This window comes from Cygnus olor, chromosome Z (genome assembly GCF_009769625.2).
Source record: "Cygnus olor isolate bCygOlo1 chromosome Z, bCygOlo1.pri.v2, whole genome shotgun sequence".
In the NCBI taxonomy this organism is placed as follows: Eukaryota; Metazoa; Chordata; class Aves; order Anseriformes; family Anatidae; genus Cygnus; species Cygnus olor.
The window spans coordinates 16,010,198-16,025,317 of NC_049198.1; the positions used below are offsets into that span (position 1 = coordinate 16,010,198).

At 36.2% G+C, this 15,120-nt stretch overlaps 1 protein-coding gene across 3 annotated transcripts in view; it reads right to left on the bottom strand.

Annotated features, from left to right (window-relative positions):
• Positions 1-788: 788 nt before the first annotated feature.
• PARP8 (poly(ADP-ribose) polymerase family member 8) overlaps positions 789-15,120 on the bottom strand; it is a 116,283-nt gene continuing 101,951 nt past the window's right edge. For all 3 annotated transcript variants that reach the window (XM_040540786.1, XM_040540785.1, XM_040540787.1), the window contains 7 exons: positions 14,848-14,960; positions 14,608-14,680; positions 12,480-12,549; positions 10,549-10,625; positions 9,532-9,601; positions 7,430-7,514; positions 789-6,425 (listed from right to left, as the gene is read on the bottom strand). In XM_040540786.1, coding sequence (XP_040396720.1) covers positions 6,323-6,425; positions 7,430-7,514; positions 9,532-9,601; positions 10,549-10,625; positions 12,480-12,549; positions 14,608-14,680; positions 14,848-14,960 — 591 coding nt within the window. In that variant the 3' untranslated portion in view covers positions 789-6,322. The remainder of the gene's footprint in view (positions 6,426-7,429; positions 7,515-9,531; positions 9,602-10,548; positions 10,626-12,479; positions 12,550-14,607; positions 14,681-14,847; positions 14,961-15,120) is intronic.

A 15,120-nucleotide genomic window follows, 5' to 3' on the forward strand; every position in this document is an offset into this window, starting at 1 on the left:
AATAACACCTCCATTACAGAACTCAGGTTCCAGCCTGTAGCTTCTAATCAAAGTTATGTGATCAGTCATTTGTGCAGCAATGACATTTTTTCTTCTCTATTTATATTTGTGTAAAATACTTATCAGCATTCAGAATAGTATCACTTTAACATTTCCGATCCAAATTCTGCAATAATAAATGAATAAACTTTACAAAGCAAAAGCTAAAACTTTCAAAAGATACAGTATTCACCCATATAATTAAAATGAGCTCACAGGCAGAGGAAAAAAAAAAAAGTACACTCACTGAATCAATAACCAGTCCCACAAATGTCTGCATATTTTATGAGTTGCAGATGTGCATTTATACTTAAAACATACCCACATTAAGTACGACATGGTTCTTCATACATTTGCTGTGTTTTCCATGACAAGAACAGTTCTACAGAAACACAGAGACTTCTTTAAAAGACGTTATAAAATGCATCTTGAGACATTCTTGTGCATTTTATATGACACCATACATGCAAAATCCTGCTTTAATTCCAGTATCTCTATTTTGAACCAGTCATGTAACACATTCAGATAAACAGAGCACGAAAATCTATTTTTACTGATCATCTAAGCGTTTTTAAAAAGATTACTGCAGAAAAAATTTACTCCAATCATATGTGTAGAAGCATGGCATAAGCTTTAGGTTTTGTTGAGACTAGCAGAAGTCCAGAAAAGGCATGAGACTCCTTTTAATTCTTAGAAGACTGTTTTAACTTCGAACAGAGCTCTCAAAATAGTGCCCAAATGCACAGTGCTTGTTGAACAAATTCTGATTTATTGAAAGTAAACATTTACATTGGCTACAATGTTGTAACTGTTACAAAGCTGGATAAAAGAGGCTTAAAGAGCAATAGAAAGCAAGTGCAGTAAAAAGTGAATAGAGAAAATATTTGGCCTTAGTGATCTTTTGGCAGTATTTACATTATGTACATTTTGTTAAATATTTGTAGTAACTCTAAGGCACCATAGGCTAAATAGCAGGCTGCGGTAATGTTTTGTGCACAGAATTTAACAAATTTATTTGGAGAAAAAAAGGCTGCAGAATTAAAAGAAACATAGGCATATTTTATGTTTACATAAAAGAGTGGCTGCTTCTTAAAATTCAAAGATACAACACATACTGGGTAAATTTAAAAATTATTTTTGGAACATTAAATGATTTTGAATGTGTATAAGGACTATTTCTACTGACTTGCTGGTAAATGTTTAATGTAATCTATTCTTCAACAGCTTTTTCACACATTACATATGTTCATCTAACTACTACTTTGTTTTTGTTTGAATTCTTTGTTTTGTTTTTCCTGACAAAATGTTCTACCTAGTATATCATACTGTGTACAAAATCCCAATGCAAAGTGTAATGGGTCATAATTTACATCATCGCCATTCCCCAGCAGACGAAAGTTTAGCAGGAACACCCAGCCAAGGATTGCGTTCATCACACCAAACAGCAGCTCAGTATTTTATTCTGCCTGCTTGAAGCAGCTGCAGGCCTGGAGATGGCCATAGCTGATGCCATGGTGAGGCAGAGGAGCCTGGGGTCTTCATACCCAAAAGGTCCAAAACCAAATCAGGAGACCCAACCTCCTTGTGATAGCCTTGTGCATTGTACATGATGCTACACGTGCAGAGCACTGCTTTGCTTTAAATCTTTGCTTTTTTACTTATCTATCCCACTCTGAAGCACAATCCCTCTCCTCAGTGCTATAAGGAATAAATTTGGTTATCATTACAGCCCTGACTGCCTGAATTCTAGATACTTTTCAAACTGCTTTCACCCTGCATGCTCTGCAAACAAACAGCCTTGTTCACTTTAGTCCACAGGCCTGTCTTTCCCCTTGAGGTAGCGTTTGTAACAAGGAAATCCAGCAGGACACCTGACCGCCCCCTCGGTTTTATGCATGCCATGCCATAGGCCCCGCAGTGCCCTACTAGCCAAGCATAGGCCCTGCAAAGCACGGGGAGGCTTGGGCCTACCTGCCGGGGTCTCTCCCACCTCTTCTCCCCACCACCTTCACCAGTGATGCCTCTGCTGCTACCCCAGCCTTGGGCAGCCAAAGAAGACCTGCCATGGCCCACCAGCCATGGACCGGGCACGCCGATGCCAGCTGCCATAGGTCTTTGCATCAGAGGCGCTTGTAAAACACCATGAGAGTGAGGAACGACGAGTACAAAAAACGCCTCTATTTGTTCAAGGGCCTAGCTCCCAGCACCTGCAGTGGGTATCAGCACAATGTGGGATCAGCCCCCAAACCTGTATGTTTTGAAAATGCTAAGATTAAAGAGTGCTTTTGCTCTGGTAGAGTTTCTTCTCTTGTCAGTCACAAGAAGTATTCTATTTATTTATCTTACATTTTTTACAGCCAAGAAGAAATCCATTTAAACTAATATAATGCTAAAGTAACTAGACACTCTTTCTGTATTTGTTTAGTTTTTTAGTGTTTCTTCTAAAATTATGATTCTCTTCATTCAGTTGTCTGCTAATTATTTCCACAGTAAGAAGTGGTTTATAAGCACAGTACAATTGATCTAAGCACAAAGTCTTCTTTTGGAAGTGGTCTTATATTTGTATTAACAAAAGCATAATCTTAGCATTATTTCATCAGATGCATTTTTAGTACCAACAGTTATAATATTAAAATTATACAGCATCAGTAAGAGTTTTTTAAGGGCTTTAGAGAACACACAAGCATGAACAATTCTGGTGTCATCAACTAGTTCCTGTAAAACGTTAAGCAGAATATTACACAAACTGACTATTTGATGATAAGTAACGCAGAGCCAAAGACTCAGGTGATCAGAACAGTGTAGCACTGCTGAAGAAAATAGAGCTATGCTGATTATAGATACAGTAAGAAAATAACCCAAATTGCTTAACCCCTTGAATGCTAAATATCAGTCTGAATTTCAAGAAAGGTTTAAAAGTATCTTTTTTTATTCCTTTCTCAATATTTAAAATACTTATAGAAGTACGAATATGGCAATTTATAATTAGGGTGGTACATTAAGGGATTAACAGATTTTTTCCATTTAACTTTCCATATTTGTGGGCTTGTAATTTGGTGTCTGATGTAGAAGGAAGTTACAAAGCTCCTTCCCAAGAATTCCCTTGGTTGTGCCATGCTGGACATGGTCACAGCTAGATAGATATGGCTTCATGGAGATTTCTACCAAGCAAATAGTAAGAGCCCAGGTCTCTTTTTTCTCAGGGGTTAAAAGCTAGTTTTGAAAGGTTTATATTTTTACAGTAGGAGTTATAAAGGTTACTCTATCATCAGTACATGCGCATGACAGCAGAGGAAGGCAAATGCAAGGGCTTTATGGATAACACAGGGCCTTTTCTCAGATGATCCTGGCTTTTTGTTTCTCATCCTCTGGAATCCATGCAAATTATTATTTGTAAGAATTTGACAATATGCAACTCCAGCCTTGGATAAAAGCTACACAAAAATCATTCAAATAAAATCTCCTCCTCAGGCTCACTCATTCTAGTTCTCGGTGAGCAAGTATTTGCTTCAGTTTTGAAGTCTGCTACAGAAGGGCTATTTTGTTTTTGACTAACAAATCCACAGAGAACCTCTCTTTTTTCCTTCACCTTTAAAAAATGAGAATTAACATTTTGCTAAAGGTACAATCTGAAGATTCGTTTTCACCAGCAGGCAACATAACACCAAGAAGTTTCTCATTAGTGTTTTGGCTCAGGAAAAAATTGACTGAGTTACTGTGTAGCAAATGAATCGTTGTTTAATTCCATTGCTTTGTGTGCGACACTGGGCTTGTGTCCTTGCAGTGTCCCAGACATCCTTGCCACCTCTCAAGGTGGCTCAGCTTCCCCAGGGCACAATGCTGTACTTCTCCCCATGCTGCAGCTTTGTTACACCCATGTTTTCTCACCACACAAAGGGTGGGACCTCAGCTGCTAACACTTTTTGTTGTTGTTGTTTTTTAAGCTTTCCTACCAACAAACTACCTGCCCCTTCAGATCCCATTGCCTGTGCTCATCATATTGTCTTTTACTCTTGGTCATCCCCCTTCACCCCTATACTTCAGCCAGGCCCCTTGATAATCCCTGAAACAGGCCCTCTATAACAGCAAGGTCTCCTCCTACATCTCTAGGGCCTGCTTTTTTCCACTTTCCCTTCCTTCCTCTCATACATTTAAGACAATCTTCTGAGCAGTCTTAAAATTTGGCAGACGTATTTTCTCTCCCTTTCCAGTGGTTGTACTTAGGGCACCACACATGGTCAGCATCATGACACCACTGTGCAAAGCAAGGCTAACTCACTCCAATAGCTACACTCAAGGTTTCTTCGAAAGGCTTCATTTATGACCCTGCTGTAACTTGAGGGGACTGGGAAGGGGACTACTTACTTGACTTCTCCAGTTCATTCATGGTCATCTTCTGTTCTTTTTTATTTTTTTGAGGTCTCTCAGAAAGGTGAACGGTCAGCCAGCAAGTCAATGCAGGACTTGCAGGGCAATTTGTGGACTTGCTTTCTAGTCTCTTTCCGTGTTCTGCAAAAAGAGAGATTCAGACACATATTGCAGGACAAAATATGGGGGGATGGGTATTCCAGATTTTCAGCTCTACTTCTGAATTATGCTGATTTTGTGCAGCTACATAACCTAATGCAGTCTTTATGTAGATAGATAAATTTCAGGAATCCTCTTTGTTTCAAGAAGTTAACCTGTGTCACAAAAGATAACAATTAGAGTAGTGGTTCTCACATGAGGTGTCCACCAAATGAGAGTGAAAGTCAACAAAAATTCAATAGCAAAATGAGTTTTGAAAATAGAATTGGGTTGGCAGGTCAGGTGTGAACCCAGAAAAATGGAGGTCACCAGCAAATAAGTCTGGAATGCTAAAAAAAGACTTTAAGTATGTCCCAATAATATTATTTTACTTGCAGGGCATTTCAATTGCAGCAAGGAATATGGGAGTATAACTTGGGACTAAAAACAGGGAATCACCCATTACCAGTAAATGTGAACATTATCTCCCTAATGGAGTTCTGTTTAAAAAAAAAAAAAACCACTAGCTGGTCTCTCTGCTATGCTTCTACTTGGCTCTTCAGTATCTTTATTAAAAACAAAAACCATGTAATAGGTGACTCAGTCTCTTTTTACTTTCTCTGATGGCCTGTACCGCCAGGTGAAGGATAACTAATGCGAGAGCTGCTGAGGGCACAGGATATTCTTTATGCCATGGAGACTGGGCCCCATCTACGTTGCCATCATGCTTACTTGGAAAAAAAAACAATTAGTTTAAAGGACAGAGACTTTAACTGATTTGTTTTTCCTTAGAAATAAATTAATAAAACTATTTCACATAGAGAAAGCCAGTAAAATTTTGCGTTTTTTTATAGTTTCTGATGTACCAACAATCAACCCAATCATATTAAAGCTCTAATTTAGCAGGTACTTTTACTTATTTGGATAAATTTAGCCACAGAACAATCTTGCTAATGTTAGGATGAAAACATTAAAGAACTTTGTTGATCTGAAGAAACCGTAAAATCCTGCGTATAAAAACCAAACTTGTAGAAAGAAAGAAAGTTAACAGCTTCTCGATTTCCAGGTGTTTGCTAATCTTGTTTAATTAAAAAATATAATTGAGCTGCTTAATGGATAAGACAGCGTTTCCAGAGAGGATAAAAAAACTAAACATACATTGTCAGAGTCATTGCTTTACTTTGTTTCATTCATTACGTCAAAAATATATTGTTGTTTTAACCTTTTGACTCTAAATCCTGGCTATACCTTTGTAAAATAAAATGAATCAAAGATAGCTGCAGGTAACCAATCTCTTTAATTTGACATGTTCCAGGCAACCTTTTATTGTGTTTAAATATGAGAATATTTTACTTATTGCAAAGTATCCTGTATAATGCAGGTTCTCCGCTATAAAATCTTCTCTCTTGCTTATAATTCTCTCATTCTAAATTTAAAATACCAGTATACAGTACTAAAACCTCCAATTGAAGAGTTTAATATAAAAATATCCGCACAAAACTCCTTTTTTAAAGTCTGTTTATTGTGAGCAACCCAAATGCCTGTTTAATTACTATTAGTTGTAGTATGTACTTTGCACCCTACAGTTGCTAATTCATAGCATCTCAGATATTTTGATGAGATAAGAAATACTAAGTAAGAAAACAGTAAGTATTCAAAGGGTTAATTTGCTTAGAATAATAATAATAAATTAGTTTTTTGCATCTTCTTCAGTTCAAAATCCAGCTTTGAGACTGAGGAAGGCTTCCAAATCATCAATTAAATAACAGTGGTCCTTTTAACCAGTAGCAGTTTGATTGCCAATGACTCGAAGAATCTCTTTATGAATGCTTGGTTCCTGTGTGTTTATACTTGTATCACCCACTTGACCATCTTCGTAACTAAAAACAAAAAAGTAAAGAAAATAAAATCAAGTTAGTGTTTTATTAGTCTACCTAAAAACATTCAAAACCCTGTTTTATTCAATAATCAAAAGCATTTATTCTATGCTTTAACATGCTTACTATTCAAATGTTCTACTTCATTGTTACATGCAGATCCTAAACTCCAGAGAGTGAATGGTGGTAGGACTTTCATTGGCATTGAAAACCTGAGGCTGAACAGCCCACTGGGAATTCTGCAGTGCTGCCAGTACTGGGTCCATGGAAATGCATTAGCAGCTCCCCTCTTGGTGGATGTATAAAGGAAAGGGCTGTTTCTGTGGCTGCTCCTGAACCACCCTGCACAAGGCTGGTACCAAAGCATGCACAAGGCACTGCAATGCCTGTGGCACCCAAACTCTTGTCACAAGAGGACCTCCACTTAGAGGTGACACCATGAAATCTTCCAGGGTTTCATCCTTGTAAGAACCCATCTGCATTAAGGACTTGCATAGATAAAGAAATCCTAATCACTGCAAACCCTCAGAGCTGGTGAATCTGAAGTCTGTGCTTCTCCACTTGTTTGCATGACTTTTTTTGCGGGGCTAAAATCTGTGTCAACGTATAGCTGACAAGTCATAGCTGATAGAGAAAACGCTCAAATCACAGATAGGAAGCTTTTTCTCATTAATGAATTCTTTAGCTTTCAATCATACACCTGAATAGAAGAGAGATTTTGCAATAGATAGAGAGACTTACTGCAACATGAGGTAATGCTATAGAGTGGGAAAAATCAGTAACGCTCCATTCCTTGCATTTTTTTCTTTATAAAAGTGACTACTAAATCTTTGTCACTAATGTATTTTCTATCAAAATTAATTATAGACATAAGTAAAAACTGAAGCAATTCTCTAAAGAATTATAAAGAAATAACTTTTATCTATTTCATTTCCAACTGTTGTCAGGATCATGTGGACAAAGGCCTAGAAAAGACAGATGTATGTTAAAAGAAGGTTTGTACTCACACAAAGAAAAATCTTGTACACACATGATCTGTATTGGGAACTACCCATATCTCCCCATGTTTGTGCAGATCAGATGAGGTTATCACTATCAGGGAAAGAATAAATTTCATAGTGATCAAAACATGTCAGGAAAATACTGCTTTAAAATCTTTGCTTTTTTACACACTTTAAATAGCTTTGTGGGAATGTTGAGTTTTCCAGTGCATGTCTGTGGCCAAGTGTAGTATCCAAGCTGGCTGTTAGTACAAACAGGCAGACGAACTGGATTCTTGTTTCCAAAATACATTCTACTTTCCAGAAAACACAAATGCTTGATGTATGGGAGCCAGCTCGTTAAGAAATGATTTTAAACTAAGGTTGGCTTTTATGATCATTTGGTACGTCTCATAAACAGAGTTCTTTGAAGGCCCAAAACCTGCTCTGGAGCCTAGTAAACAAGAAAAATGAAAAAGTATGCTTATTAAAAACTGATTTTAAATGGACATAGGGCTGTTAAGGAGGATCTGAGTCAACTAATGCCTTTGGCACAGACATGTTTGTGTTTCATGGTGGCTGAGACAACAGTAAGATGTAAAAGACAGCGCCTCAAACTGAGATGCCAAAGATTTGGGATTTGCAATACTACCAAATATTTTTAAAAACTTAAGCACACCAAGTATAATCAAGGGGATTGTGAAGCTTGCCAAAACCTGCTCAACATTTAGAAAACAGCAATGTATTTAATGATAGGCTGTTTAACAGCATAATGAGAACAACACATTCAAAATAACATTCTTATTTCTAGGTAGTAGCTTTGCTATGAATCTATACTTGAAGAAGTTTCTCTAAATGCATCTAAACACTGCCATGAATAACTGCATACCAGATTTTTACGTTATTTCTTCAATTAATTTTATTTTTTAAACAGACATTTATTTGTTGTAATTTATTTCAAATCTATATTTGATAGACACCTTCTCCCAAACACTTTGCAAAGAAAAGTGAAGTAATAAATATAGTAAATAATTTTCTAATAAAGTAAAATATGTTTTACCATATATTTTAACCCATACAACATTCACAATCCATTGAGAAATGCAAAGGAAGAATGACAGAGATAACAAAGTCCTACATATTCATCTCTTCTATCCCGTATTAATACTTGGGAAAGATAAAGATGTAATTTATATTTAGAAACTTCAAGCATTTTTAAAAGTAAATTCTAGTAAAGCCTAGATTCATTTCATAGCTTTTTCTGAAAGCTACAGTCATAAAGTTGTATATTTTCCTATCCAGATCATGTTTAAGTTTCATGTTGACTGACAGCCTTAATCATATTAAATACTTTAATTGAACATCTGAAAAATAATTATTTTTAAAAGTAGCATAAAAATAGTTTTCATTTTGAAATAACACCTTTTCTACCATGTCTTAATTTTTACTTTTTAAAATAAACAAATGCTGAAAATGGAGGTCAAGCTGAGTTTAACATGATTTCTTTTCGTTTGGCCAATGAGACTCATTACCAATTGTTCTTACTCAAATTTCATATTTTTATTTTTTTTTTTCTCAGAAGCTGCTGTTTTCATTAATTACTAAAAGAATAGCCAAGTCTTTCAGGAATAATTGTAATCATATGCAATGGATTTTAACTTCATAAAAATTCTGAAGCAGTCCAGAACAACAAGCTGGCTACCAGATGAACAACACGTTTGCCTGAGAAGTGCAAAATTAATTGAAATTCAATAGGAAACCACCTGCTTCTCAGAATTTTGTTTTCAACGTATTTATTAAATGCTTGCAAGAAGTCACCATTTCAAATAAAGACTTTCTTTGGACCATATTGATGACTTAGGAATATGATCATATTTGAAAGACAGACTGGATGATCAGTCACTTTGTGCATATGATTATTTCAGAAAAAATCGGGATGTGTTACAGGTTTTCTTTGAACAAGGAAGTGTTCCGAACTGAAATACAGAGATTATTAAACAAGTTGTTATATACCTACCAATTGTTTCTGACCTAAGACCAACCAATTCTGGAACTCAAGTTCACACTGATTTATATACAGTGTCACTGTGCCTATGAATAAAACGGTTTTTCAATGACTTTCAGCTTACCTTCACATAAGGCTATGCATTTTAAGTTACGGCTTTGCAAAAATTGTGACTGTTGTCCTTTCTTCTGTGACTGAGATAAAAAAAAAAAAAAAAAAAAAAAGAGAAAACTTAATTAGTGCTGTAAGGCAAACAGTGAAAAAGTAGTAAAGCTGCTATTGTCAGTGGTTTATTAATAAAGCAAAGATAGCAAAGATAGAGGTTTCATTCTAAAACTTTTTTTTTTTGATTATCATAGGAAAGATTTGAACTCCTTTACCCTGAAAGAAAGCTTACTAATTATTATAGAATCAAGAAGAGTACTAGAAATATCAGAGTGCTACTGATAAACAAATTACACAAAAACAAAAGAAACACAGTGAATTTGATCACTGATTCTTTGGCTACTACCTTGATACTGCTGGCCTACTCATTTCTGATGGCTTCTGCACTTACATACCAACCTTTCTTCAAAGCAAGATTATCCTATAGTTCTTGTGTGTTAACAATAAAGACAGATGTAAGATGTAATTTCTCAGCATTTAGTCCTATACATAATTGTTATGAGTTTGCTTTAAATAAAGCAGAATTATAGTGGTCTAATGTGCAGAAACTGTGAAAAACAAACAAAAAAAAAAACCACAACAAACCAACACATGACTTGGTATAAGTGAAATACTACGCTAATTTTCCAGCAATAACCATTTTCAATTCTTTTTGCATTGTTTTTCAGTAAAAATTCTGGAGTTCAAAAAGCAAGGACTTGCTAAGGGTCATAACGCCATCTGTATTTTGTTGTTGTTCTCTTCCCAAATACTTCTGCTTGGAAAAGAAGGGTACAGGGGCCTGTACTACACTCCATAAATTCTTACTAAAAACAATTGGGCTGTATTTGATGGTTACAGTCTCTGGACTTGTCGATTTCATTCAATATAAAAAAATTGTTAACCTTCACAAAGGGAATATTGCCTTCTTTTCTGATATCAAGTTCCCAAACATAAAACCATAAAACTTCCAGAGATGGTTGATATACTACTGTACCTGTGATGTGTTACTGCCCTTACTGCTTGAAGCTGGTTCATCTTTAGCTGACACCTTCTGCTGCTTCTTGTTCATCCCTAAGATATTAAAATAACGTAAGATACCCTGGTATATAAATGCAACAATAACCGAAATTAAGTATGGAGAATGCAAGTGGTAACATGGTGGGAATCACACACAGTCCTTTTCACGGCAGCCAGAAAGGTAGTTTTTGTTGGTAGACAGCTCTCTTTGTCAGAGATAATTTGATTTAATCCTGCAAATTACCTGTATACCTGCATGTGTTGCAAAGAGCTTGGGAAAGCCAAATTAGCACCAAGCAGGTAGGAAAGTGAGATTAAATGACACTGAATTCAGCTCAGGATGTCTTAGGTCATTGTTTAACAGAGTTGCATCTTAGAATGTCTTGAGTTTAACTGACCCTACTCAGGCTGAAATAACAGTCTGATTTACTGTGGGAGGGACAGTAATATCATGAGAAAGAACTTTATATATTCATCTTTAGCATTATTTATACTTTTAGTAAATCCAAATAAAATTTTCAATAGTAGTTATTTAGAGGTAGTTTTAAAGGTAGTTTTAAAGTTTAGAGGTAGTTTTAAAGTCTATCTAGGTTTAAATAATTTATCTACAGCTGAATATATTATTAGTCAGCCAGTTTGGATGAAATTTCCATCCAAGAAATTTAAACATCTACGTTTGTGCCTTAGATGTTGCATACATTCATCACATTGTGTTTATGTAAAATTCCTGTACTGTATGCTATTACAGACATCCTTTCTTTTCCACTCTCCCACATTTCTTGACAGCTTGAAAACAGAGACTGAATTATGGCAAAATGTAAGTCTATGAAGTAATGAGGAGTATAGACTCTGTTGTGCTTTTTATTAGCATAAAGTATTATATAGTTCATAGGTATAGACTTCCTTTCTGGAGGATACTGGACGGAAGGGACTGAGAAAGGCAGAAAGAGGAGAAAAAACACACTGAAATTGACAAAACAATGCTGTCCAAAAAGAAAGTAATTTTGTTAGATGATGGTGCTTCAACCTGAGCTTTCAGTGAGTCCTAAAATGCTTCCATACTTGTGTAATCTCTGAAAAGCTAGAAGTGCATTTAAAGTCTGCTGATATTAAAACTCAGTAAATAGTAGTACGAAATGCTAAGTTCTAAAAACTAATTGTGACATTACCTAAAATCAACAGAAGGTATAACTAACACTCTCAAAATTAAATTTATCTACATGCACACGAACACATGTTTATATGTGAGGAAATGGTAAATATAACTAAAGGAGAAAATCACAGCACTTTAAAATCTGTACAAATGTTTCTCAATGTACACATTGGTACATCATGTTTCTGTTACGCTTCTATTTATGATTTTATTCTTATATAGAAAACTCTACATGACTCACTTTTGATTTACTAGTGGGACAAATTATATTTCCTGCCCTTGCCATGCTAACATGAGCACATCCTGTATCTTTTATGTGACCCTGACATGGCAATACTTGGGAATATTCTTAAACATATGCTGTAGAACATGTCTGTTGATGAATATTTGTTTTGTCAGATCAGATCCTAAAAGCCTATAACTATGTGGATAGTTTTAGATGAACTTAGGCAGATACCAATAAAAAAGATATCACAAAGTTGGACTTCCATGGCATAGTCAAGACCTGCTTCATTACAAACAGCATCCAACTCTAGCTACTATTTACTTCAAGCTTTCAAGGTACTCAGCACCTTTGAAAATGAGGATAGGTATTTAATAAGGGAAAAAATAATTTATTAAAAAGAGAGAAAATCTAAGCTTGGTCTACAAAGATAAATACTACAGTACTGTAAACAGTGAAGCTGGTAAGAAGAGCAGTAGACTAAGACACCCCCCTATATTTCTCCAATTTTAGAGTGATTTATAAATATCACCTGAGTAACCAAATGATATGCTTGATAATGGACTAAGGTAGATTCCGCTTCCAAACATTGCACCATGGAGCTGAAAAAGAGAGAGCAGAATGTCTGTTTAACAATTATTTGGTTATCTGGACAAAGTAAAAATGATAAACACACGTCTCGATGTAGATCAGTATCCAGCCCATTGCACTGATTTATTGACTGGTAATAAATGGTGTTCAAAGAAGTCTCTAAAAATAAAACAACCAAAACTAACAACAAAACAAAATGCTGTGAATATACAACTATATATTCTGGGAACTGTATCCAAATGCCCAAAGATAATTTTATATCAGATTTGTACATAAAATTGCATTTTCTGTTTTAAAATCTAACATTACCATGAGGGATGCTTACATAGAGTGCTTCTGGAAATGGCCCAATACACCTCAGCCTTAACAAGGCTGAGCAGCTCAGCATGTGTCTCACATCAAAACTTTTGCAGGAACCACAGCCTAAGCCACCCTTTGAGGGGCTAGGTGCAGAAGGTTTTTCCAAAGTACACCAGCTGGCCTTGGATGAGCAAACAATGCAGCAACAGCTGCTTTTATTTCCTTTAAGAAATGAAGAGATGGTGATGACAGTACTCATATGCCAAAAAAAAATAAAAAAATCAATAAATCAGTCACTAGTTCAACCAGAGTACTGGAAGAATGGGTGCAACCAAGCTTTTGCCTGAGCCAATTCAGCCATACATACTCTATCGCTTCATTACAGTGTTTTAGCCACAGAGCTATAAAATGTCTGAAAAGAAGAATGGAAAGGGAAGAGTCTTCTTCACCAACATAACGGCTCCATGTTACAGAGCCTAGGCTAAGCAACAAAACAAGCACGTTTTATTAGTAATCTTGTCTGGAAAGAGGGAAATACAGTTTTCACTTCTCCTCAAGGGACTGACTGCCTTACGTGTATGAGATTTTCAAGAAACCACACAAAGTAGTTGGTGGAGTATATGCAAGAACCCAGAGTATCTCCTATGAAGGTAAATGTTATGATCACTGAGCTTCCTAGTCATGTTCGCCCTTATTTCTTTGCTCTGACCCCATGATATTTGCTTTGTGCCTGCAATGTGCCAGCGCTCCTACAGGAATACAATCATGCTCTCACTTCTCCAGGTTCTACAGTGTTGCACAGGATCCTTGGTGAGTAGATATTTTTCCTGACTGATTGGTACTGGGGTAAGCAGAATGAACCGGGCTCACAATATGGCTTAGTCGTGTGAGAGATCTAAAAATGATGACTTGTATAAAACAGACTTGTACGAACTGCTTCCTCCTATTTCCATGAAAGAAAGAAAGAAAGAAAGAAAGAAAGAAAGAAAGAAAGAAAGAAAGAAAGAAAGAAAGAAACCACCAAGCATAAAGGGGTTTACTTGGGTGTATTTTGGAGCTTAAATCCTGCTTTCTTGGTGAAGTATCTTACAAAGATGCTAAGAAAAACATCCAAAGCGTTCAGAGGAACAGCAGAGAGTTCCATTCCTTTTTTTCTAGTGCTTCCTGTTCCCTAAACCTTAGTAAGCACCCTTGAATCCTCCTCTAAGGTATCTAATCAGGATCACAGATTCATCACTGGGGAACAGGTGTCAAAACTGTGATGCTAAACACTCCAAATCGCAGTCCTCTAGTCCCTCTGGTACTGACTACTTTGCTCTGCAAGAGTGGTCTTGCAGAGAAATCAAACTGAAGTTTGCTATAGATCCCTCCTTACCAGTACGCTCGCATTCCCCTCGTAAGAAAACCTGAGGAGCTGTGAAGATACTCTAAACCTGGCTTCTGTAAATCTAGTGTGCTCTGGGTTCCTATAATATAGGCATAAATTTTAATCTCAGATTGCTTTTAGGCAGTACTGAGCTAAGCCTCCTGGAGGTGCTGCTATGCAATGTAAAACTGAAACACAGATTCTACCAATGGGATTTTTTAAAGCTATTTTAGCAGATACCTAACTTCATTTTAATTGCATCAGAAAAGTCTCTTTTCCAGGAAGTCACCCCTTTTTGCCACCTACATGACTACCAGAAACATAACCCTTGACAACTCACCTAATTTTAATACATAATCAAACATGCACAGGTTAGCTAAAGTCTGTTTAGTCTACTATTTACCTGCAGCCTCGTATTGGAAGCAACAACCAAGCCGTTCCTCAGGATGGAATGCCAATTTTCAATGTGTGAACCACTGAAAAATTAAAAGGAGAAAGCATTAAAATCCACAGTGTAAAATTCAAAATGAAATCAGTAATCCTTTAAAACAATACATTCACAGCTGTAAACCTCAAATGGTAGGAACAAAAAAACAGCATGGCATTTTAGTAACCTTTGATTAATACAAAGATATGTACTCACTGAAATGCAAAGGTACTTCCGTAAAGGTTTTTAGCAGCTCGGAAATTGGATTCTTTGGCTGGTGGACTGCTGAGAAGTAGGAACTGGTGGGGAGTGTGCATAAACTTTAGTTGCTGTAAAATATAACAGTTCATATGTGAAAAGAAATTGATGGACACAAAAGAACTGCATTTCCAGAATAGTAGTTCTTAACATATCATGTTGTTTTGCACAATATATGACTGCATCTAAATACCTACACAAACTAAGTTGAAATAGGTCTCATTACCATAG